Source organism: Taudactylus pleione, unplaced genomic scaffold (genome assembly GCF_031769625.1).
Source record: "Taudactylus pleione unplaced genomic scaffold, aTauple2 ptg000430l, whole genome shotgun sequence".
Taxonomy (NCBI): Eukaryota; Metazoa; Chordata; class Amphibia; order Anura; family Myobatrachidae; genus Taudactylus; species Taudactylus pleione.
Genome location: NW_028284832.1, coordinates 41,302 through 66,537, shown reverse-complemented (window position 1 = coordinate 66,537; position 25,236 = coordinate 41,302). Strand labels below are relative to the sequence as shown.

Below are 25,236 nucleotides of genomic sequence, written 5' to 3'. Positions count from 1 at the left end.
GGTGCAGGAGGCTGTATCTTTTGTGCTGCACACCTGATCCGACCAATCGCATTCAAGGGAACAAAGGAAAGTACATACAGAGCAAGAAACTGCCCAGTGTGTATGTACAGGCGCTCACCAATCCGATAATCGCTGTGTCACATTAAGCGTTTAGCAGGTTGGCTTCACCCTTCACCCAGTGCGTACCTAGCTTACGAGAAAGAAGAAATAGATTGTTTCCTTCTCCTCTGTGAGGACCTTGTACTGCCCAGACCTGATCATAGGCGTCTGCTTGCACGCAGCTTGCAGTCCCCTTTATTCACTGGCTGGCGAGAATGTAGTGAAATGAGAATCACCTGAGGCAGATGCTGTCACTGATCACCAATACAAGACCGTCAAAAGTCCTGTTCTGAACACTACTACCATAAAAATGTATAGGAAGAGTGACGCCACCTTTAACTCTATTTATACGGCCAGGGAGCCTCAGCCAGCACCTTCTTGGCTTTGGTCAATAAGTCAGTGGAGAGGTAGTCTAAGCAGTGGGCAAAGTGTCTGCAATATGCAGGACCCAGATCAGAATAGCAAACTGTGGTGGAGCATACGCGGGAGTTTTCCAGCTACCTAGGCGAAGCCACAATAGATGCAGATCTCTATATAATGTAGAGGCTAGTGATAAATGGTGCTGCCCGCTGTACGAGTACAACACCCAACATCCCCCTGGCTGGATTTAATGGTTACCTGCGGGTTCTGTGCTCGGCCTCCTGCAGGATGTACGGGGGCAAGGTGCTCACCGACGGCTGGTAATACAGAAAACAATAAGGCATCTTATTACTACTTAAAGGACAGTCATTTCTATTTACTATCTGTAAAGCATGGAAGAGAAATGAGCCCTGTTCCTCTTACCAGCTGCTCATACTATTGCCCCACACCCTTGTAGATATTAGCAACCAATCACACCACTTGGTGGGTATGGAAATTACATCTGTATATGGCACAGTATAGCTTCTGCTCCGTTATTGCTCACTTACTATCCTGTAAAGTGCGTATAGTTCTTAATATACGTACATGGGGATCCCCCCTGCTATAGTGGGCAATTACTTGTTCTAGAAACACTTCATTTGTTTGTTTTTTTATAGCCCACAGATACATTATAAGTTACAGAATATATTGTACAATAGAGTTTGTCGATGCCATTTTAAAGCGTATCCATCTCCTACTGCCAGTGGTGTCAGCCATTTGGTATATAATCCAATATCCCTGAGCATTCAGCCTAGGACATTGCTGATGTCATTAGGGCCCAGTGAGCGGCTGCATATTGGTTCAACTGAACAGAATGTCTCCCCTGTACGTAGTGTCTCCTCCTACATTGTGTCACTCACCAGATCCTTGACGGTCACTCTACAGCTGTAGCATAACAAACGCACGAGGTCTTGTGTATCAGGAGCGCTGGGGGCGAAATACAAAGTTATGTTAGATGGATGTCCTATTTCTCTATTCAATAAGCAGCCTGCACCCCATTGTGTTCTGTAATTTAAAATTCTACTGAAATGAATGGAGGGATGTATTGCAGGGACTGCTGTATGATAATGGCAGCCGGAGAGGATAAAGGTCACCTGGTGGGATGAGAGCCTGGTCTCGCACAGCCCCGTCCTCCCGTGCAGCATTGCTTTCCGGGCCCTGTGCTGTTATTTGGTCTCTTCTGAGAGAGCTGTTGAGACACTTGTGTGGCACAGAATGCTGAGGTCAGGCCTGTCATGAGGAGAGATAAGGGATCTATTAAGCAGAAGAGTTTGCACCCCCCTCCCTCACTGCACACCCACTGACCAATTAACACAGAGAAGTGACCATGAGCATGCAGTACACCTGTTCTGCCACAAGGTGAAACCAAAGCCAATATAGAGCCAGGGTTCTTGGTCAGTGAGCAATAGGAAGCAAACAGCTGCATTACAGGTGACAGGGCACTAATTATGTTATTGCTAGAAACAGATCCTCACCTACATGTGTGTCTATATCGCACATACAGAGCAGACACCTCTGCTGCTGGCTGATCTCTCGTTTCATCTCTGTCCTGGAAACATTCAGCTTCTCACTGGTCCTGAGGCAATAACAATTCATAGATAATAAATAGTGCTTCCGATGTAAGTGCTCTTCCTTTGGCCAACATACAGTCCAAGCAAGAGAATCTCTCACCTGTAAACTGTGCTCACTGTGGAGGGGAAATCTGCCTGCAGCTTGGTGATGAAGGACTCTGACAGGCGCTGGATGCTGCTATTTTCAGGAGCCTGGAAGAGGAATGACGTATCTCATACCGTTAACTGCCATAAGTGGAAGCCATTATCTCCCAGCTCATCCCAGGGGATGCCACGCGCCATTGCATTTGTGTCTGCCACGGGAAACCACACCTCCAATTTCTTCTTCTGGAAATCATGCTTTTGATCTTACTAGGGAAATCCACGCTGCCTCCTCCGTTCCTCTCCCTACCAGGGGAATCCACGCTGCCTCCTCCCTTCCTCTCCCTACCAGGGGAATCCACGCTGCCTCCTCCCTTCCTCTCCTACCAGGGGAATCCACGCTGCCTCCTCCCTTCCTCTCCTACCAGGGGAATCCATGCTGCCTCCCTATCGCTCTACCAGGGGAATCCACGCTGCCTCCCTTCCTCTCCTACCAGGGGAATCCACGCTGCCTCCCTCTCTGTACCAGGGGAATCCACGCTGCCTCCCTTCCTCTCTCTACCAGGGGAATCCACGCTGCCTCCTTTCCTCTACCAGGGGAATCCATGCTGCCTCCCTATCTCTCTACCAGGGGAATCCACGCTGCCTCCCTCTCTCTACCAGGGGAATCCACGCTGCCTCCTCCTTTCCTCTCCTACCAGGGGAATCCATGCTGCCTCCCTATCTCTCTAAGAGGGGAATCCACGCTGCCTCCCTTCCTCTTCTACCAGGGGAATCCACGCTGCCTCCCTTCCTCTCCTACCAGGGGAATCCACGCTGCCTCCCTTCCTCTCTATACCAGGGGAATCCACGCTGCCTCCCTTCCTCTCTATACCAGGAGAATCCACGCTGCCTCCCCTCTTCTCTCTACCAGGGGAATCCACGCTGCCTCCCCTCTTCTCTCTACCAGGGGAATCCACGCTGCTTCCCCTCTTCTCTCTACCAGGGGAATCCACGCTGCCTCCCTTCCTCTCTCTACCAGGGGAATCCATGCTGCCTCCCTTCTTCTCTCTACCAGGGGAATCCACGCTGCCTCCCTCTCTCTACCAGGGGAATCCATGCTGCCTCCTCCTTTCCTCTCCTACCAGGGGGAAAATTCAAGCTGCCTACCTTCCTCTCCTGCCAGGGGGTAAAATCCATGCTGCCTCCCTTCCTCTCCTACCAGGGGGAAAATCCACGCTGCCTCCCTTCCTCTCCTACCAGGGGGAAAATCCACGCTGCCTCCCTTCCTCTCCTACCAGGGGGAAAATCCACGCTGCCTCCCTTCCTCTCCTACCAGGGGGAAAATCCACGCTGCCTCCCTTCCTCTCCTACCATGTGGAAAATCCACGCTGCCTCCCTTCCTCTCCTACCATGTGGAAAATCCACGCTGCCTCCCTTCCTCTCCTACCATGTGGAAAATCCATGCTTCCTCCCTTCCTCTCCTACCATGTGGAAAATCCACGCTGCCTCCCTTCCTCTCCTACCAGGGGGAAAATCCACGCTGCCTCCCTTCCTCTCCTACCATGTGGAAAATCCACGCTTCCTCCCTTCCTCTCCTACCAGGTGGAAAATCAACGCTGCCTCCCTTCCTCTCCTACCAGGGGGAAAATCCACGCTGCCTCCCTTCCTCTCCTACCAGGGGGAAAATCCACGCTGCCTCCCTTCCTCTCCTACCAGGGGGAAAATCCACGCTGCCTCCCTTCCTCTCCTACCAGGGGGAAAATCCACGCTGCCTCCCTTCCTCTCCTACCAGGGGGAAAATCCACGCTGCCTCCCTTCCTCTCCTACCAGGGGGAAAATCCGCGCTGCCTCCCTTCCTCTCCTACCAGGGGAAATCATTCTTCCTTACAAGCTCTTTCTTTGGAATACCCTGCTACCCAAATTCTTCAAAGGCAAACCACATTCGCTCATTTTGTCTCCAAACAGTGAAATTCACATCCTCTCCCCCCCTCGCTGCACAGCTTTTTCTAGGGACAAGCCACATTCCCACACTCATCCTCCCCTCGTGGTTTCCTGATTGGCTAAACACACACAGTAAATAACGGTTCTGTACCTTAGTGTCCATTGAGGGGATGAAGACAGATGGGACATTAAAAAACCTATTATAAAAGGAAATTTCTTTCAGAGAATAGTCTCTCATGGGACGGACAAAGACAACATCCCCATACCGGTGATCAGAGAACCCCTGTTATGAAGAGGAGAAAAAAAACATAGGATGAGTGTCTCCTTCTGTGTGCACTGCCATTACTGCTGACCTACAGCGCCCACATGTCTGTACAGCCACCAACACGCAGCGCTGGGTGTCCCATTACAGGCAATACAGCAACATAAGTAAATAACATGATGTACACTATAGCACATTACACCACAAAATCACAGTATTAGTGCTCTCACATTTACAGTCATAAAGAGACAACAGTAAAAAGATTTACCAAATTGTCAAAATAATATTTGCTTTGTGGATCTTTCCTGCTGACTAGATGAGAAGTCCCATGTATAGGAGATGCTCTGCCCAATAAGCATTTGGCCACAAGGGGCGCTGTCCCACTGCAGCAGAAACAGGGAATGAGTCCCCAGCTGCTGCGGCTCTAGGAGCTGCAGAACAACCTGCCAGGCTTGTAGTTACACAGCAGCTGGACGGCTGCCAGTTGCTCAGAACTGCTCTAGAGTCTATGAAGGTTATTTTTTCTCCAAGAATCCCAGTAGTCTATGCTAAGATTGTAGCATATACAGTAGGTGACACTCACAGTGTCCAATGGCAGAAAGGCCCCGCGTCCCAGCGACATGTTGGAGAGCAGTCTGTCCGCCAGGCGTGTGCAGCTTTCACCAGTCATCACCTTGGAATAGCCACCGGTGCGGGCTACGTGCAGGATAAGATGGTTCCTGGGAAATTACCACAGGGCATTAGCTGGAATATACATCATTAGCATGTATAACTGATGGGAGGGCACTATGAATTATGGAGGAATCATTGCCTTCCTCATCATAACGCTATGTAATCTCTAGCTCTCTCATTCATTAGTTGGAGATGGCAGTGAGCATTCATACCCTACCCATGCTGAAGTTGGCACAGGGTCACAATGAAGGCAGAGGTGGTCAGGCCTGCAGCTCACCGGAGAGATTGCAGCAGCTCCTGTTTGGCAGTCTGTGTCCTGGCAGAGCTAAAGATCTCCATCAGAGCCGTGGTGTGTTCTGCGGGTGGGCGGCTGCATGGGGTGCTGTTTGGCAAAGTGTCAGTGCATTCTGGACCTGCAGAGTCTGCAACACACAGCTGAGATAATGCATCATTAGCGTCTGATAGCCGATCCTCTAGCTCTGCCCTCTGCTGTCCCAAGAAACTGCTCACTGCCTGCTTGTAATTCTCTGCCTGCTCCGTGTTCTCTGGAAGGTGATTTGTCTGCAGTACAGATCTGGTCAGAGAGAAAACCTGCAGCCAAAAGAGTAGAAACAAAGAGGAGGAAGGGTTTATCTGCAGTCCAGAGAAGTGTGTGATTGGTTAGGAACACCAGATGGCATAGGGTGGTACAATATGGAAGCAATTCATCTCTGCGGGCACTGCATACACACCCTGAGCAGGAAAAATCACTCATATTAAAGATGCCACAATTTATACCTCCTCATTCCATTTGTGTAACTAGAAGCACAGATTGCTGGATGATAGTTAATAAGAAAAATAAAAAAAGTTTGGGCCTTATTTATCACCGAGTTTTGTCATTCACAACAAGTGGTAAAACGCGTTGCGTATGATAATGGTGCTCCAGCCAATCAGCTCCTAACGGTCATCTGTTTGAAAAATGACAGTTGGGAGCTGATTGGCTGCAGCACCATTTATCACGTTGTATATGATAAGACTCGTTGATAAATAAGGCCCTTTTCAGTTGCGTCTAGATGAAAGGTTATTGAGGACAGATATCCTGCATCACACTTAGGGGGAAGATGTATCACACTGTCTAGCTCAGGGGTGGGGAACCTTTGTTCTGCCGAGGGCCATTTAGACATATATAACATTATTCGCGGGCCTGATGCAGGCCACGCTCCCTCCATGTGACGTCACACGGGACAGGGGCCACAATCGCTAGTGATTACAGCAATGCCTGGAGCATCCTGAGGATGCTCCGGGGAGCTCTAAGGGCAGCAACCTAAGGATGCTCCAGGCGGCACTGCTGCATAGATTCTGGCTGCAGGGGGCCATTATATGCACCCTGGTATCCAGATGAGGCTAGCAGAAAAAAGCTGAGATGGGCAGACCAAATGATTCCGAGGCCTTATACGGCCCCCGGGCCTGAGGTTCCCCATCTCTGGTCAAGAGTGAAGAAGTGGACTAATGGAGAAACTGCCCATAGCAACCGATCGGACTGAGGTAGCATTTTTGAAGTGCATTATATAAAATAATAGGTAGATGATTGGTTGCTATGGGCAATTTCTCCAGTCTTTAAATGACTTGATACATCTCCCTATTATAAACCTATACGAGATGAAGGAATAGTCTCTAGGCTACCAATAATGAGCATCAATTAATTAAAATGTACCCGTCATTAACACACTCTGCAGACAGACTAATATTCCTGAGATTGCCATTTATGGGTCACTAGGAACCAGTACCATGTGACCAGTATGGTCACTACAGGTACTTGAACCAATAGAGCCTCTTCTCATGAATACCAGTTCAGAAAACACGGTGGCTGTCTGCACAGGGCCTCATTTCAGAAGTGTAAACCTGAGGCACGACACAAACTCCCCCTTTGGTGGTGCCTGGATTTGGTGGCTAGATTTCTGACAGGGCACGAGTTTGCCGATCAGCAGAAGGCTACACCTGCTGACAGGAGGGGCCGGATGGAGAGCCCAGCACCGAGTATGTACGACGCGGTGCTGCTTGTGTTGCGCAGTGCAAAAACAAGATTGTAGCGAGATTACTCACATAAAATAGTGTTGGAGATGGGACGAGCTTTTGGGGCCTGCAGTGAATTCCCATTTGTACCTATTTTTTGTACTAGCTCTGAGCTGATGGATCCAGTCTCTTATACTTGTAATAAGATGAATGCTCCTTACGGTAGCACCTCTGCACAGAATCTGGTTTTCTAGGCGCACTCTGCACAATGTAGGGGAAAAAAAAAGCTTCCCATGTCCATCTTGTGAGTACGCCATAGGCAAGCTAAGCAAAGCAGAAGTTTTTTTGGGGGGGGTTTATTATTAAGAGCGTTTGGATGCTTACACTTTTGTACAGAGATCCTCTTCCGCCCTCCCACACGTCTAGTTTGCCCAGGCATCCCGCAAGAGCGGAAGGTGGGTAAGCACCTTGCTATGCGCTGGCCAGACCATCTTACACTCATCTGGGCTGTGACTTCTCTTTGCTTTGTACAGGACATCCTCTCTGTGACAACATCTCCAGTGATTAATAAACCTACTAGCCTGTGTATATATAGATCCATCAGCACCTCCCATACAGCCTTACCTGCTCCAAGTGCACAACGTGGAACGGGAAAGTGGTCTCTTGTAAAACATTTCGGATTTCGGCAATGACCCGGTCCCTCTCCTCCCAACTCTGAGCGCACACTGCCCCTTCTGTGTAAGAGATATAACCGTCATTTTACAGGTGATTGGACGCACAACTAAGAATTATAACTACAAGAGTCGCTAATAACATTCACAAATGCATATAAACATGGAACATTCGGGAGCTTTTCAGAATATAAGACATCTGACATAGAGCATGATTCAGAAATGGAAGAAATATAGATGTTAGACGCAGCAGTGCATTTTTTTTTTTTGCCACTGCGTACACGTGGCGATGGATTAGCGACAAAAGTCACAGAGAGAATTTACTCGCAAAGTGAATTACAGGTAGTTCGCCTTTGGAGGAGGCAACGGAGGGCTGGTAAAGTGCCAGCTCCACTCATCCAGCCGTCTATACCCAGTGTCTTGATCTCCAGTGTCCCCTGGTGGATGTAGGAGAAAACGCAGTTGTGTGTCGGGACAGTTTTCTGTGCGTGCTCCTACTGATTCATTAGCATATTTTGGCAAATCCGCTGCATACGGAATGACAGTAGCACCGGGATTTGCATCCATCTCTAAATCTGAGCCATAAAGAGGAAGATGGAATCACTGACCCTGTATTTAAAAAGGTACCCAAACATTGGGAATGAGGCAATCTAGTTGCTGAACATTTGCATCGGTGGACACACATGAAAAGACAAATTTAAACACAGATCTGCTAGCAGGATTTTCTGCATGGTCAGGTGAAACGTGATCTGCTTAGACTGTAATAGTTATGGCGGGTGGTGGACAGAATCCTTTACATATTAGGAGCTAGTAAAGAAAATCTAGGAGTATTAGGATCTAAGCAGAAGCCGGAGAAGAGGTGCATCCAATGACCTCAGTGGGAATAGGCTTGTTGGGTTGCTTCCAGCCCTAGTTTAGGGCATTCATGACGGATGACTGTTAGTAGAGGAAGTCAGTCAAAGGTTGTTAGTTACATGGAGGCTGCCTGCAATGCGCTACCAGCTAACTGGTCCCTAATCTATATAATAATAGACAGTGACTCCGTCGTGCGTGCGCAGTAGGAGTGGGGGCCCAATGGAGATGGAACAGGAGAGGAGAGAGCCATTCAGCGCCAGTATAGTCGGGCGTACCCTGGGTGACCCAGACCATATTACTAGTACAATAATATTGAAGAATGGTTCAAGAGAATTTGAAGAGACCGTCTTTAGGTCCAACACCAATAACTTTGGGTCCTGGACCTACTCAGATGTCGTACAGACTCACCATCAATGAAAAGAATCCCAGGGTAAAAACGCAACTTTTTAGGAGCATCACGACTCAAACCCTGAAAAACAAAATTTTACAATACCGGCAAATAAGGTGTCCTCAGGTTTCCTTTAAGTTTAACTAAACACAAAAACCTCAATAAAACAGAGTAAGATGCATCTTTTCATTGCTTCAATGTGATAACCATGTAAAGATACAGACTGACATTTCTACAAACATTGTTCTGTGTTTACTGTAACATCCCTGAACATACCAAAGAAAACGATTAGATACTGGATGTGCCATGTCAGGGACACGATTCTCCTGTCAGTAGATCACATCAGACAGTTCCGCTTCCCCAGCTCTCTCCCTCAGCCTTATTCTGCCTGCTGTCCCTCTATCCCCTGCCCCATTGTAACATGGCAATAGAGGAAGCAGCTCTCTCCCTCAGCCTTATCCTGCCTGCTGTCCCTCTATCCCCTGCCCCATTGTAACATGGCAGTAGAGGAAGCAGCTCTCTCCCTCAGCCTTATCCTGCCTGCTGTCCCTCTATCCCCTGCCCCATTGTAACATGGCAGTAGAGGAAGCAGCTCTCTCCCTCAGCCTTATCCTGCCTGCTGTCCCTTCTATCCCCTGCCCCATTGTAACATGGCAGTAGAGGAAGCAGCTCTCTCCCTCAGCCTTATCCTGCCTGCTGTCCCTCTATCCCCTGCCCCATTGTAACATGGCAAAAGAGGAAGCAGCTCTCTCCCTCAGCCTTATCCTGCCTGCTGTCCCTCTATCCCCTGCCCCATTGTAACATGGCAGTAGAGGAAGCAGCTCTCTCCCTCAGCCTTATCCTGCCTGCTGTCCCTTCTATCCCCTGCCCCATTGTAACATGGCAGTAGAGGAAGCAGCTCTCTCCCTCAGCTTTATCCTGCCTGCTGTCCCTCTATCCCCATTGTAACATGGCAGTAAAGGAAGCAGCTCTCTCCCTCAGCCTTATCCTGCCTGCTGTCCCTCTATCCCCTGCCCCATTGTAACATGGCAGTAGAGGAAGCAGCTCCCACCCTCAGCCTTAACCTGCCTGCTGTCCCTCTAGCCCCTGCCCCATTGTAACATGGCAGTAGAGGAAGCAGCTCTCTCCCTCAGCCTTATCCTGCCTGCTGTTCCTCTAGCTCCATTGTAACATGGCAGTAGAGGAAGCAGCTCTCTCCCTCAGCCTTATCCTGCCTGCTGTCCCTCTATCCTATGCCCCATTGTAACATGGCAGTAGAGGAAGCAGCTCTCTCCCTCAGCCTTATCCTGCCTGCTGTCCCTCTATCCCCTGCCCCATTGTAACATGGCAGTAGAGGAAGCAGCTCTCTCCCTCAGCCTTATCCTGCCTGCTTTCCCTCTATCCCCTGCCCCATTGTAACATGGCAGTAGAGGAAGCAGCTCTCTCCCTCAGCCTTATCCTGCCTGCTGTTCCCCTAGCTCCATTGTAACATGGCAGTAGAGGAAGCAGCTCTCTCCCTCAGCCTTATCCTGCCTGCTGTCCCTCTATCCCCTGCCCCATTGTAACATGGCAGTAGAGGAAGCAGCTCTCTCCCTCAGCCTTATCCTGTCTGCTGTCCCTCTATCCCCTGCCCCATTGTAACAAGGCAGTAGAGGAAGCAGCTCTCTCCCTCAGCCTTATCCTGCCTGCTGTCCCTCTATCCCCTGCTCCATTGTAACATGGCAGTAGAGGAAGCAGCTCTCTCCCTCAGCCTTATCCTGCCTGCTGTCCCTCTATCCCCTGCCCCATTGTAACATGGCAGTAGAGGAAGCAGCTCTCTCCCTCAGCTTTATCCTGCCTGCTGTCCCTTCTATCCCCTGCCCCATTGTAACATGGCAGTAGAGGAAGCAGCTCTCTCCCTCAGCTTTATCCTGCCTGCTGTCCCTCTATCCCCATTGTAACATGGCAGTAAAGGAAGCAGCTCTCTCCCTCAGCCTTATCCTGCCTGCTGTCCCTCTATACCCTGCCCCATTGTAACATGGCAGTAGAGGAAGCAGCTCTCTCCCTCAGCCTTATCCTGCCTGCTGTCCCTCTATCCCCTGCCCCATTGTAACATGGCAGTAGAGGAAGCAGCTCTCTCCCTCAGCCTTATCCTGCCTGCTGTCCCTCTATCCCCTGCCCCATTGTAACATGGCAGTAGAGGAAGCAGCTCCCTCCCTCAGCCTTATCCTGCCTGCTGTCCCTCTATCCCCTGCCCCATTGTAACATGGCAGTAGAGGAAGCAGCTCTCTCCCCAGCCTTATCCTGCCTGCTGTCCCTCTAGCCCCATTGTAACATGGCAGTAGAGGAAGCAGCTCCCTCCCTCAGCCTTATCCTACCTGCTGTCCCTCTATCCCCTGCCCCATTGTAACATGGCAGTAGAGGAAGCAGCTCTCTCCCTCAGCCTTATCCTGTCTGCTGTCCCTCTAGCCCCATTGTAACATTTCAGTGGAGGAAACAGCTCTCTCCCCAGCCTTATCCTGCCTGCTGTCCCTCTATCCCCTGCCCCATTTTAACATGCAGTAGAGGAAGCAGCTCTCTCCCTCAGCCTTATCCTGCCTGCTGTCCCTCTATCCCCTGCCCCATTGTAACATGGCAGTAGAGGAAGCAGCTCTCTCCTCAGCCTTATCCTGCCTGCTGTCCCTCTAGCCCCATTGTAACATGGCAGTAGAGGAAGCAGCTCTCTCCCTCAGCCTTATCCTGCCTGCTGTCCCTCTAGCCCCATTGTAACATGGCAGTAGAGGAAGCAGCTCTCTCCCTCAGCTTTATCCTGCCTGCTGTCCCTCTATCCCCTGCCCCATTGTAACATGGCAGTAGAGGAAGCAGCTCTCTCCCTCAGCCTTATCCTGCCTGCTGTCCCTCTATCCCCTGCCCCATTGTAACATGGCAGTAGAGGAAGCAGCTCTCTCCCCAGCCTTATCCTGCCTGCTGTCCCTCTAGCCCCATTGTAACATGGCAGTAGAGGAAGCAGCTCCCTCCCTCAGCCTTATCCTACCTGCTGTCCCTCTATCCCCTGCCCCATTGTAACATGGCAGTAGAGGAAGCAGCTCTCTCCCTCAGCCTTATCCTGTCTGCTGTCCCTCTAGCCCCATTGTAACATTTCAGTGGAGGAAACAGCTCTCTCCCCAGCCTTATCCTGCCTGCTGTCCCTCTATCCCCTGCCCCATTTTAACATGCAGTAGAGGAAGCAGCTCTCTCCCTCAGCCTTATCCTGCCTGCTGTCCCTCTATCCCCTGCCCCATTGTAACATGGCAGTAGAGGAAGCAGCTCTCTCCTCAGCCTTATCCTGCCTGCTGTCCCTCTAGCCCCATTGTAACATGGCAGTAGAGGAAGCAGCTCTCTCCTCAGCCTTATCCTGCCTGCTGTCCCTTCTATCCCCTGCCCCATTGTAACATGGCAGTAGAGGAAGCAGCTCTCTCCTCAGCCTTATCCTGCCTGCTGTCCCTCTAGCCCCATTGTAACATGGCAGTAGAGGAAGCAACTCTCTCCCCTCTGGCTCCAGTATTACTGTAGAAGCAGCAGGGGCCTGTATCAGGAGCAGCTCCCCATGGCCATGCTACTCACACTCACCTCTTTCCTCCGATCCATGTACCTGACGGCTTCTTTTCTGTTGAATGATCCGGTTAGCTCTCAGCAGAGGCCATGAAGTACATGACACCAGTAAGATGGAAGCAGTAACCAGCAGTAAATATATAACCAAGTTATACAGGCAGAGGTAGGCAGAGCCATTGGTAATATTCCCCTCCCTCTATGTACAGGTTTCTAACCACAGCCGGCTGCTCCTTCCTTTAAAAATTCCATTGCTGGCAAGTTGTTAGGAGGGGAACAACAAATCCCAGCATGGCTGTCTAGTTAGACGTTGCTAAGGTATGCATTGATTTGTAGCTCCACAACAGCTGGAGAGTGACAGATTACTGGGGACTGTATGGAGGCCTGAAGAGACGTGTATGTTGGAGTTATAGACCCCCAATGCTTGCATGATGAGGCTATATGATGATGGACCACTTTACATGATCACATTGGGAGCCTCTATACAGTCAATGTTGTGGTCACTTATGCAAATTGTTACTGATCCTTGTCCAGCTGTCTAACCCCTGCAGTGTGTGCTGTCCTGATATTATTACTAGCCTTTTGGATTGGAGCTGAACAGTCAGGACAGAAAACTGTTAGGGGCTCATTTCCATGGACAGGTGACCAGGAAGTGGTGTGAAGCATGTGGGATCAGGCTTATACCACATTAAGGTCAACAAACCCAGTGCCCAAACAAACGACGCCGTACAATTTGATCCTACAGATGGTTGACTACTTTCTGAAATGTCCGATAATTCAGAAAAATTTACTAATGGTGCATACACACGGTCTGATTTTTCTTCAGATCTGAACGATAACGATTTTAAAAATCGTTCATATCTGAAAGAAAAATCTGACATGTGTGCAACGATGAACGATGCGCGTTCCCGTTTGTCAGATAACTATATCTGACATCTGATGTGTTTGCAGTCAGATTTGGTCGATTGCATTCATTTTAATACAGGCTGAAATCGTTCAATCGTTCATCTGACGTGCTGCCCATCCATTAGGCGAATAAACCTAGAGATTGAGCAATAACGACCGTCGTTATCGCTCAATCGCTTGGTAATCGCCCGCAAATCGTGCAGTTTAATGTCTAATACTACCAGCGATGTGCGTGCACGCTGGTCGTATTGGACATCTATCACCGGGCAAACATGCTGGTCAACCTGACGATAACGTCAGCATGTTACCAGATGATTGATGAGCCTGCACTGAACGACTGCTCCTTCAGTGCAGGCTCATCACAGACTGACACATGACTGCACGATTACAATGTCGTACTCGTGCTGTCATTTCTATGTCGTGTAGTGGATGGGCAGCTATATCGGACCATGTGTATGCACCATAAGCATGTGAATTAGTACATGTGGGAAGCTTTATTTACTGTACTTTGAATCTTCGGTTGTAGGATGGACTTTAAGTAATAAGGTGAGCTATGCTCACAGCTATAGAGAGGTGTTAGATATGATAACTCCTCTACTAAAACATATATAAACTACTGCTATCTCTTTACATTTATAAATCTAAGAAGTAAGAGCATAAAGTATCAGCGGATATACAGTAGAAACCGAGTATAAGCAATGAATATTAATAATGGAATTGTTTACCTCTTGAACTTGTTTGATCATTGCACTTGATGATGGGCCACCTGAATAGGCCAGGAGAACCTGGAAAGCACAGCACATATCTTTACCTGAATATTTAATCGTTTGTTTTATTCCGCAGTCTGGGCAAGTAAGGTCACCACATTAGTTTAAACAGGTCTTTAGTATTGTTTATTAGTAAACTGAGGATGTTGTAAAGACCGGTCCAACTGTAGCCGAAGCATCGTACCTGATGCATTTTGTTCTGTTGTTCATCTGATGAAGTTGAGGGTTATGCCACAATGAAATGCGTCAGATTGAGACTGCTACTGGAGCGATCTTTACAACATCCTCAGCTTTCTTATAATCAAACTATCCAGATGCACCTCCCTTGCAATCAGGTGGGTACTCCGCCACACAGATGGGGTTATCGTAGTTATTTGATCAGACAGTGGTAGACAATAATAAAGTACATACATTAACTGTAATTTTTCTTTTTAGTAGAATCTAAGTACTGGCGTGTCCAAGATGACTTGCAGTGGAAAGAAACAGCTCTGAGCAAAATTATCTGAGTAGTTGAGCTACCGAATATGTGCCTGAGTTGCTGATGGCACAGAGATAGAGGGCAGTGGTATCATAAGGATGTGTCTAATATAAAGGAACAACAATTATAGTGATGTTATTAATGTTCAATAAAATTAAAAGGGTGAGTAGGCTTTACTGAGCCACTACCAGACCAGTTCCCAAAAGAACTAAGGAATAATCTTAATCAAAAGCAACCTAAAAAATTGTTTTGCGGTTGGTATTTTAAAGTTTTTGCCTAAAAAAAAAAAAAAAAAAAGATTAAAGCTTTTTGTAACCACAGACTATAACAAGAGACTAAACCAGTGGTTCCCAAACTGGGTGCCTCATGGCCCTTGCAGGGGTGCCTCAGGTTGGTGGCCCAGTACCAAATAAAATTATTTTTAGTCAATGTGATTGGCAGCCATTAGAACTGGTTTTGCCTATCAAAAAATGTGGACAAATAGAAGCACAGCTCTGTCAACCACCACATCACTGACCCTAAGGGTGACATAGAAGCACAATATACTTCATTTAATTTTTATTTCGCAATAAGACATTTTTGGCCCAGGGGTGCCGTGGAAAAAATGCTGATACTCTAGAGCGCCGTGATTCAAAAAGGTTTGGGAACCTCTGGACTAAATAGAGGAAGATCTCATCAATAAAATCAGCGATAAAAGGAATTAAATTCTCAATCAGCCTCTGTGCATTGTTGTGAACGCGCTAACAAGGTCAGCAGAAACCGGAACCATTATATTCACATATAGCGATTACTGCGCTAAGTTTTGAGATATATTTGGTTTGAGAAAATGTGAATGAAAATCAGTAAATCTGCTCTCTAATGAAAATCATGAGGCTTGTTTTATATACATCACTAATCATGGTTTATTTTAAATAAAAATATGAGCACATCTTAAAAACTCAACTCAAAAGAAAATAGTTCACATATAAATAACAAATGACATTTCATAAATGGTAAAAGTGAGGCTGTTTCTTATTGTAACATGAATCCAAGCCACATAGAAAGATACTAACTTGTTATAATGTATAGACAACTTGGTTGTTAATTAGTATCCGTTTCAAATACACTCCATCAACACCTCAATGAATGAGATAAAAAACTGGATTAATGAAATAGTCTCTAGTTCATATAAATATGTCACACTGGCAGTTTCATTATCAAGGTAATTCCGCGTTCCACAAGTGCACTACTGAGACGCCAGTGTGCATGGATTACTCCTATATGGCAGTGTACACATCAAAATAGCGTTTTTTTTTATACATATTTATATGAACTAGAGACTGTATTTCATTAATCATTTTTTATCTCATTCATTGCGGTGTTGACGGAGTGTATCTGAAACGGAAACTAATTAACAATCAAGTTGTCTATACATTATAACAAATTAGTATCTTTCTATGTGGCTTGGATTTATGTTACAGTAAAGGTGCGTACACACTGTCGTCCAAAATATTGTTAATTTTTTGCGCAAAAACGATGAACGATAACTACCAGCGATGCGCGCTTCCGCTGGTCGTTTGTAGTTGTCGTTCATCGCAGGAACATGCAGGCCAACCTGACACAATTTGTCAGGCTGTTGCATGTTCGGGAATGAGGGAGGGAGCCTGGCACTGAACGATATCGTTCAGTGTTTGTGCTCAGTGTCGTTAACAACACTGAGCACACCCCTGCTGGGGACACACTACATGATATCGCTCATGGAGCAAATCGGCTAGTGTGTATGCACCTTTAGAAACAGCCTCACTTTTACCATTTCTGAAATGTAATTTGTTATTTATATGGGAACTATTTTCTTTTGAGTTTTGTTTTTAAGATGTGCTCATATTTTTATTTAAAATAAACCATGATTAGTGATATATATATAAAACAAGCCTCATGTTTTTTCATTAGAGAGCAGATTTACTGATTTTCATTCACATTTTTTCAAACCAAATATAGCGCAGTAATCGCTATATGTGAATTTTGTGCTTTCAACTAGAGTTATATCTCTGCGGTCCTAACCCCACCGCTATTACTTGCAGCTGGTTTTTGAATATTATGATTATATTTATCAACAGCGCCAGGAATTGCAGCAGTTTACTGCTCAAAATAATAGTATTTTTGCAAGTAACCATTATATGACAATATCCTGCATTGTGTATTCATATTGGTACCTTCTCTCCTGGATATACTACTCTGTTTTTACCCAGCATAGCTCGGAATTTGTGCACAAAATATTCTTTGAAGCAGGTCCTATAGAAAAGGGAAACAGTAACGTATCACACAAACAGGTGACATGACGCATAATGAACACATGTACCATTATACCTCAAAATCAGCCTGCAGACTGTTACAATCTATCTATCTTACAGAAAGTACTCCTCTCTACACATTTCAAGTGGTCAGATATGGAGAAATAGTTAATACAGTGTTGGCTAACCTTGACACTCCAGCTGTTATGGAACTACATAACCCAGCATGCACTGCTACAGTTTTGCTATTAGGGCATGCTAAAACTGTGGCAGGGCATGCTGGGATATATAGTTCCACAACAGCTGGAGTGTCAAGGTTAGCCAACACTGAGTTAATATAACACCAACAATTTAAACCAAACACTTATGTACTAAACCAATCAGCAACAAGGGGTGTGGTTTGGACTCCACATAACAATGGCAGATTAGTCAACAACATAGAGATCATCTTTGTGTAAAGAAGCCCGTGCCCCCGCTGTACACCAGCAACCCCACGTCCCAGTGTGCACCCCCGCTGTACACCAACAACCCCTCGTTCCGGTGTGTGCCCCAGCTGTACACTAGCAATCCCGCGACCCGGTGTGTGCCCCCGCTGTACCAGCAACCCCGTGTCCCGTGTGTGTGCCCTCGCTGTACACCAGCAACCCTGCGTCCCGTGTGTGTGCCCCCGCTGTACACCAGCAACCCTGCATCCCGTGTGTGTGCCCCCGCTGTACACCAGCAACTCTGCATCCCGATGTGTGCCCCCGCTGCATACCAGTGATCCCATGTCACGATCTGTGCCCCCGCTGTACACCAGCAACCCAACTTCCCAGTCTGTGCCCCTCCTCTGTATAGCAGCATCCCCGAGTCCTGGTCTGTTCACCTAGTATACCAAAGCCAATGCCTCCAAATACCATAGCCTGCCCCATTATTACGCTTTTTTTATAGTGCTGAGAAGAGTTAGAGGACTCCGGATATGTGAAGGTTAGCTGTGTGTGTCTGGCAGTCCTTCTCCAGTTACCAGGCCACAATTTTTATTTTGTCCTGCTAAGCACTATTCAGCCCTGGCATACACAATATAGGTTTGGGAGCTAAAGAGGGACTTTTGTCAGGCAGGATTATACAGGAGAACAGAGGGATGATGTGCAGGAAAAACAGAATGGTGCGATGTAGATCCAGAGGGTACCTTGTCACAATGTTATTAATACTAGTCTAAAAACCAGGATATTTATCATCTCTTACTTGCAGAATGCGTCTCCCACACGTATGATCAGGGCAGCAGAGCCTTCCTTGCACTTCATACATGTTTGCCCCAACCTGTGAATATTAGAATTGTCACACTAACTAGTGAAACACAACAATACTATAGCAATACAGATGCATCAAACACAGGTCATTGAGACCGCCTTGTACTTTTCAGTAAGAAACAGATTCAGATGATACACATATGGGTAAATTTACTAAATTGAGAGTTTTTAGAAGTGGAGATATTGCCCATAGCAACCAATCATATACTGGCTATTATCCAATCTAGAAGGTTCTAGTTAAATGTTAAGTAACAATCTGATTGGTTGCTATGGGCAACATCTCAATTTCTAAAAACTCTCACTTTAGTAAATATAGCCCTACTTCCCAACATCAGATTAACAGTAAAAAAAAAAAAAAAAGCAGGGACTATTGTTGGGGTTCTTCTCTGATAATTAATGAAAACTATTTTAATTCTTAGAGAAGAATGCTCTCTGACTAGGAGTAGTATTTTTCCCCATATTAATGCATTTTTACGCTAGCTTATTACAGTGGAGAAAGCCCTCACGTCCTGCTTAGCCCTGCAGGGAACTACTGTGCATGCAAAACTCCAGGCATCCGCAGATGGTAAAGCTCATTTTCTCTGGGGCTTTACCTGAAGATGGAGCTGGCAAACGGGGACAAGCTCTAAAAGGATAAGGTCTTCATAAACCTTTACATATTAGGTAATATCGCTGACCCTATAGAGATTTAGGAGGACAGCATTATCCTCTGTTAATTAAGTAAATGCCTGAGAAATCAGTGATTTCCGCTTCCACGATCACTTTTTGCCCAAGAGTTGCATGCAACGGCTTTTGCGAAATGTAAATGCCATGGTGATGGATAATTGACACGTTGTCTATGCGGAATCAATATGTATGAGCGCCGGCCGGCAGATGAAAGCCCGACGTCGGCAGCCCGATGGGTGAAGATCCCAACAGCGAAGGTAAGTAGGCTATCCTTACTCCTTTCCCCTCCAATCTTAACCCTCCCTTAGGGGTGCCTAACCCTAATCTCCCTCCCTAGTGCCTACCCATCCCCCAGGGGTGCCAAAACCTAACCCCCCTCCCCGCACCCTAAACCTTCCGGGGGGGGGGGTGGCTAACCCTAACCCCCCCCTTTCCCCTAGCCTAACCCTCCCGGGGAGGTGTCTAACCCTAACCCTCCTGGGGAGGTCCCTATGCCTAACCCTAACCCACCCGGGGAGGTGCCTAACCCCCCCCCCCTTCCCCTAGCCTAACCCTCTCGGGGGTGTGCCTAACCCCCCCCCCCTACGACGGCTAAGAGGTCCTGACGCCCGGCTTGCCTTCATTCGGTATCCCGGGCGTCGGGATTTCGGCGGTTAGATAATGATAGGTGTCTGGATTTCGACGCCTATCGTTAGTCCCATGCCGTGATTTGACAGTCGGGAAACCGGCGGTCGCCATTTCGACTGCAGGCTTCCTGACTACATACCATCTATGCAAACAACTGTTTTGCTAGTATAGAACATATCTTGTCCTTCCAGTCCCTTATGCCTTCAGAGGCAATAAAATACAAATGCAATACAGAGAGGTAGTGGAGATTCAGGTTGGAAGAATTATTACATTTTATTTAGAAGGCACCATAAGTGGCCTGCAGCCACTTATTTAGACAATTTAGAGTCTCTATGTGCTCTATATTTTCAGCATAGCGGGTTCTCAATGGACCCATCTGAGTTGCAATAAAAAAAAACCTTTTCCGTATATTCCAAAAATTCCCAACCACATGATTTAGCTGCAATTTTTTTTATATAAAAAAGACCAGTTTCCCTCAGATCCCCTAAAGCTGTGCAATAAATCCTTTTCAGATGCTCTAACCCCAGACCTGTACCCCACTATACAAGTGTTCTGCTGTGAGTGAGAGCGGATTGCCTCATACCACCCTATGGTTCCAAGGTGAACAGATGTGGGGGTTTAAGGGATCTGGGAACAGTGCGCAACTTCCTATTGACTTGTTTTTGCACTGCTACAACCTATAAAGAAGCTGAGATTCCTCATCAAACCTGATGTGTAGCAGATTGGGAGAGAGAGGGGGGGAGCACATATGCAGGTTAGTCAGTTTCGGAGAAATGTCTTTTTTTTTTTTTAATATTAAAAAAAAAATCTCCATTTTGATTAATGAAACGCATACCACTTCCTGTTGACATTTTGCCATTGCTGTACCCTATAAAAGATGTCACACCACCCATGTATATACCTTAGCAACAAGTATGTGGAAGATATAAACCAGGCCTGGCCAACCTGTGGCTCTCAGGCTGTTGTGAAACTACAAGTCCTAGAATGCCCTGTTACAGGTTTGCTATTAGGGAATGCTAAAATTGTAGTTGGGCATGCTGGGACTTGTAGTTTCACAACAGCTGGATAGCCACAGGTTGGTCTGGTAACCATAGGGACGGGGATGTCTTAGTATATATTCAAAAGTTACATTTGAAGTCATTATGGCCAGTTGGCATAGTGCTCACCCCCCATATGATCACAAGCCTGGGGGTGAGGCAGGTGTGTTGAACTGAGCAGAGTGGCTGGCATGGCTGCTCTCACCTCTTATGGGGCTTCTCTCTCCCCAGGCCCCCGCAATCCCCGTCCTCCACCTCACACATGGTAATAACCCAGCACACACACGGCTACTACTGACACAGGCTTCCGGCCGCTGATATGACGTCACATGGACGTGACGTACTACCACTGCGCCATGGCCTAATACTATACAATGAACATAGCTGTCAATTACAGGACAAAAATCCTATCAGCTTTTGTATTTAATTTATGCTGACATGGTGTGCTGGGACTTCTAGTTCCACAGCTGCCGGGTAGACACGGGCTGCTCATCTCATACAGCCATGGAATGAGATAGATTTCCTATGCCCGAGGTCTGCCCTCATGTAAGATGGCGGAGGAGGCCTCCCTGAGGTGATTAGCGCCCCGCGGAGTCGGTATGAGGACAATGCGGGACGTTGCGCTGTAGTGTGGTATAATATTGCGCCTGTCGCGGGGCCTGCATTTTACTCTTTGTCTATTGTACAGCGATTTTAAACCCGCCAGGTCCTAGAGGGTCTCCATGGTGACGCGTGTCGCGGCGGTGACGTCAACGGCGCGGCGGTGATGACGCGCAGTGTTTATGTCCCGCTGCAGCCGCTGAGGTGACGGTGCCGCCGTTGCCGCCGCCATGGCGATGTTCCGGAGCCTGGTGTCCTCGTCCCAGCACCGGCAGCACCACTCCCACCAGAACCCGGCCGCTCCCTCCTCCGCTGACAGCCTGGAGACTCAGTACGGCTGCCCCATCTGCTTGGAGGTGTACCACAAGCCCGTGGCCATCGGCAGCTGCGGACACACGTGAGTCACTGACCGTGGCCCTGACCCCGGATTCATCATTCTGGGAGCCCTCTGGGTACATGTCCTGCTGCTCTCCATCCCCAGCCAGGCCCCATAGTGACCTTACTGGTCTATGTCCAGCTGCCCCACCCCCCCTTACTGACATAGCCCAGTCTCCCCATCCATAGCCAGGCCCCATAGTGACCTTACTGGTCTATGTCCAGCTGCCCCCCCCCCCTTACTGACATAGCCCAGTCTCCCCATCCATAGCCAGGCCCCATAGTGACCTTACTGGTCTTTGTCCAGGTGCTCTCCCCTTCCTTACTAACATAGCCCAGAGTCTCCCCATCCATAGCCAGGCCCCATAGTGAGTGACCTTTCTGGTCTTTGTCCAGGTGCTCTCCCCTTCCTTACTAACATAGCCCAGAGTCTCCCCATCCATAGCCAGGCCCCATAGTGACCATACTGATCTATGTCCAGGTGCTCTCCCCTTCCTTACTAACATAGACCAGAGTTGCCCCATAGTTATATCACTGATCTATGTCCCAGTGTTATCTTACTGACCTATATCCAGGTGCTCTGCCTTTGCTTACTGACATAGCCCAGAGATTCTCCATCTATAGCCAGACCACATGGTGATATTACTGATCTATGTCCATGGTCTTCCTTCCTTACTGACACAACCCAGAGTCTACCCATCCACAGTCATGCCACATAGTGATATTACTGACCCATGGCCTGGTGTTATTAGGTGACGCCCCCTCTCTTCTTCTTACTGCCAAAGTCTGGCCCGTTCCCTTAACTCGGAAAGTCTTTATCCCCAGCCAATACCACATAGTGATATTACTTACCTATGTGCAGGTGCCAGCAGCTGCTCTTTCCCTGAGCCCAGAGTCTCCTTATCCCTAGACAGTTCTCCATAGTAATAATTACTGACCTATGTCCACTTACTAGAAGCTGTGATACAGCTGATAACAGGCTAGCTCGTTGTTTCTCTACTCCAGTCCTCAGGGAACCCTGACCATGCATGTTTTCCAGATCTCAGAGAACATCTCCCGGCGGCTGTGACATTTGCATATTTTATTAGAGCAGCTGCATAAAATGTTGCAGTCGCAATGGAATTAGCACACAACCCTGAATCGGGCCAATTTTCTCTCCCTTCCCCGGATAGAGATGTCCCATCCCTAGCCAGGACCCCATGGTGATATTACTGAGTTTAGTCCAGGTAATACAATAAGTCCCCCTTTCTTAAAAGGGTTGTAGTTTTCACCACCATCAACCTGGTGTCATTTCAGATACTTTATTGTGGAATAACCTACATTCCTGCTGTATAATCACATGTATTTGTAGACTTAGCATGTACTAGATAAATGATAGCCTCCACTCATCCTCTCGAGAAAGTTTAATCAAGTAATGACACAGCAGATGCAGACTTCTGTACATGAAAGCCCACTGCCTTTTTTATGTAACTTTATTTAGTCATTTCCTTTTTTCCCACTAACTGTCAACTATGTGTGTGTGTATATATATATATATATATATATATATATATATATAATCACACACACTAATATAAGAATGTTGTGTCTGTTTGTTCCAAGTGGGAGCAGAAACTACTGAAGCAATTCTCAGGAAAACTGCACAATTTTGTAGAAATAACCTGCACTTTGTTTCATCTCGATCTGTCAAGTTAAAGCTGGGCAATAACAAAATGTATTGACATCAATGCAAGAGATAGGTGTGGCACCATGTGCACGGCCGGTAAGGGGTGGAGGGAAAGGTGCTTTTGGCCCGCGCCACTTGAATAGGACAGGCTACATAGCAGTCTGTGCACAGGGCACACAGTGACATTGGTGTGAGTGGTGGGTGAATAGGAGAGGTTACATAGCAGTCTGTGCACAGGGCCCACAGTGACATGGGTGTGAGTGGTGGGTGAATAGGATAGGTTACATAGCAGTCTATGCACAGGGCACACAGTGACATGGGTGTGAGTGGTGGGTGAATAGGATAGGCTACATAGCAGTCTATGCACAGGGCACACAGTGACATGGGTGTGAGTGGTGGGTGAATAGGATAGGCTACATAGCAGTCTGTGCACAGGGCACACAGTGACATTGGTGTGAGTGGTGGGTGAATAGGATAGGCTACATAGCAGTCTATGCACAGGGCACACAGTGACATTGGTGTGAGTGGTGGGTGAATAGGATAGGTTACATAGCAGTCTGTGCACAGGGCACACAGTGACATGGGTGTGAGAGGTGGATGGATAGGATAGGTTACATAGCAGTCTGTGCACAGGGCACACAGTGACATGGGTGTGAGTGGTGGGTGAATAGGATAGGTTACATAGCAGTCTATGCACAGGGCACACAGTGACATGGGTGTGAGTGGTGGGTGAATAGGATAGGCTACATAGCAGTCTGTGCACAGGGCACACAGTGACATTGGTGTGAGTGGTGGGTGAATAGGATAGGCTACATAGCAGTCTGTGCACAGGGCACACAGTGACATTGGTGTGAGTGGTGAGTGAAGGCGCTGCTGCCGTGGGTGAAGGCGCTGCTGCTGTCAGTCTGTACAGCACTGGCTGTATAGCAGCTGTTTTTGGTGAGGTGAATATTGTGCTTTTCTACATTGTTGTGCCTTCTGTTGACGGTCCGGCATGGACCGAAAATATTTGAGATAACTGATTGGTACTTTGGATGATGAGCAATAGCTGAGCATTAAACACACCTATATGCTTTTATGTGCAAAATCTTTCTATCTACACACACAATACTGTGCAAAAGTTTTACAGGTATAGAAAAAATGCTGCAAAGTAAGAATGCTTTCAAAAATAGAAGTGTTAAGTTTATTTTTATCAATTATGCAAAATGAATGAACAGAAGAGAAATCTAAATGAAATCAATATTTGGTGTGACCGCCCTTTGCCTTCAAAACAGCATCAATTCTTCTAGGTACACTTGCACACAGTTTTTTGAAGGAACTCGGCAGGGAGGTTGTTGTAAACTGGAAGCAATCGGGAAGCCGACTGCCTATATACCGGCAGCCGGCTTCCCGACTGTCTTATCCCGGCAAGGGTGAAATGCGGGCGTCTAGATGTAGACGCCCGCATTTCCCCGACGCGGGTAGACCGGCGCCCGGCATCACGATCGTAGTGATGCCGGGTGCCGCGAGCGGACAGTCGCGGGGGGGGGGAGGGTTAGGTTTAGGGCTCCCGGGGGGGACTTAGGGTTAAGCACCCCACCGGGAGGGTTAGGGTTAGGCTAGGGGGAGGGAGGGTTAGGGTTAGGCACCCCCGGGGGGGACTTAGGGTTAGGCACCCCCCCGGGGGACTTAGGTTTAGGCAGCGGGGAAGGGGGTGGTTCGGGTTAGGCACTTAGAGGGGGGAAGTTAGGGTTAGGGGGGTTAGGTTAGTGGATACTTACCTATCCACGTACGGGATTTCCAACGCTGTCGGGCTTCCGTTGCGTCGCACTCTGCTCCTGTCGGGCTGCCGCTGACGGGAATCGAACCCATTCTGTTGTAAACATCTTGGAGAACTAACCACATATCATCACTTCCAGGACTCCTTGTTCTTCTTTACACTGAAGATAGTTCTTAATGACATTGGCTGTATGTTTGGGGTCGTTGTCCTGCTGCAGATTAAAATAGCTAAAATGGCTCCAAATTTAAAGACTGGAACAATATTAATACTATACATTCAGTAGTTCCTTTAATGGATATTAGTTTGGACACCCAAATAGCAGTCTATAGGGAAGCAG

At 47.6% G+C, this 25,236-nt stretch overlaps 2 protein-coding genes across 6 annotated transcripts in view; one reads left to right on the top strand and one right to left on the bottom strand.

Moving 5' to 3' along the window:
- CTU2 (cytosolic thiouridylase subunit 2) overlaps window positions 1-20,828 on the bottom strand; it is a 52,162-nt gene extending 31,334 nt beyond the window's left edge. For 2 of the 3 annotated variants that reach the window (XM_088447338.1, XM_088447340.1), the window contains exons 1-14: window positions 20,705-20,828; window positions 18,105-18,179; window positions 16,803-16,881; window positions 14,091-14,150; window positions 8,934-8,994; window positions 7,624-7,733; window positions 5,285-5,598; window positions 4,919-5,054; window positions 4,225-4,356; window positions 2,170-2,261; window positions 1,974-2,074; window positions 1,593-1,728; window positions 1,359-1,425; window positions 718-776 (exon numbers count right to left, since the gene is read on the bottom strand). In XM_088447338.1, coding sequence (XP_088303464.1) covers window positions 718-776; window positions 1,359-1,425; window positions 1,593-1,728; window positions 1,974-2,074; window positions 2,170-2,261; window positions 4,225-4,356; window positions 4,919-5,054; window positions 5,285-5,598; window positions 7,624-7,733; window positions 8,934-8,994; window positions 14,091-14,150; window positions 16,803-16,881; window positions 18,105-18,179; window positions 20,705-20,763 — 1,481 coding nt within the window. In that variant the 5' untranslated portion in view covers window positions 20,764-20,828. Of the gene's footprint in view, window positions 1-717; window positions 777-1,358; window positions 1,426-1,592; window positions 1,729-1,973; window positions 2,075-2,169; window positions 2,262-4,224; window positions 4,357-4,918; window positions 5,055-5,284; window positions 5,599-7,623; window positions 7,734-8,933; window positions 8,995-14,090; window positions 14,151-16,802; window positions 16,882-18,104; window positions 18,180-20,628; window positions 20,660-20,704 lie in introns of those variants that run through there. The other variant, XM_088447339.1, reaches the window with a different exon arrangement.
- Window positions 20,829-21,274: 446 nt separating this feature from the next.
- RNF166 (ring finger protein 166) overlaps window positions 21,275-25,236 on the top strand; it is a 30,466-nt gene continuing 26,504 nt past the window's right edge. For all 3 annotated transcript variants that reach the window (XM_088447325.1, XM_088447326.1, XM_088447327.1), the window contains exon 1: window positions 21,275-21,496. In XM_088447325.1, the coding sequence (XP_088303451.1) occupies window positions 21,330-21,496 (167 nt within the window). In that variant the 5' untranslated portion in view covers window positions 21,275-21,329. The remainder of the gene's footprint in view (window positions 21,497-25,236) is intronic.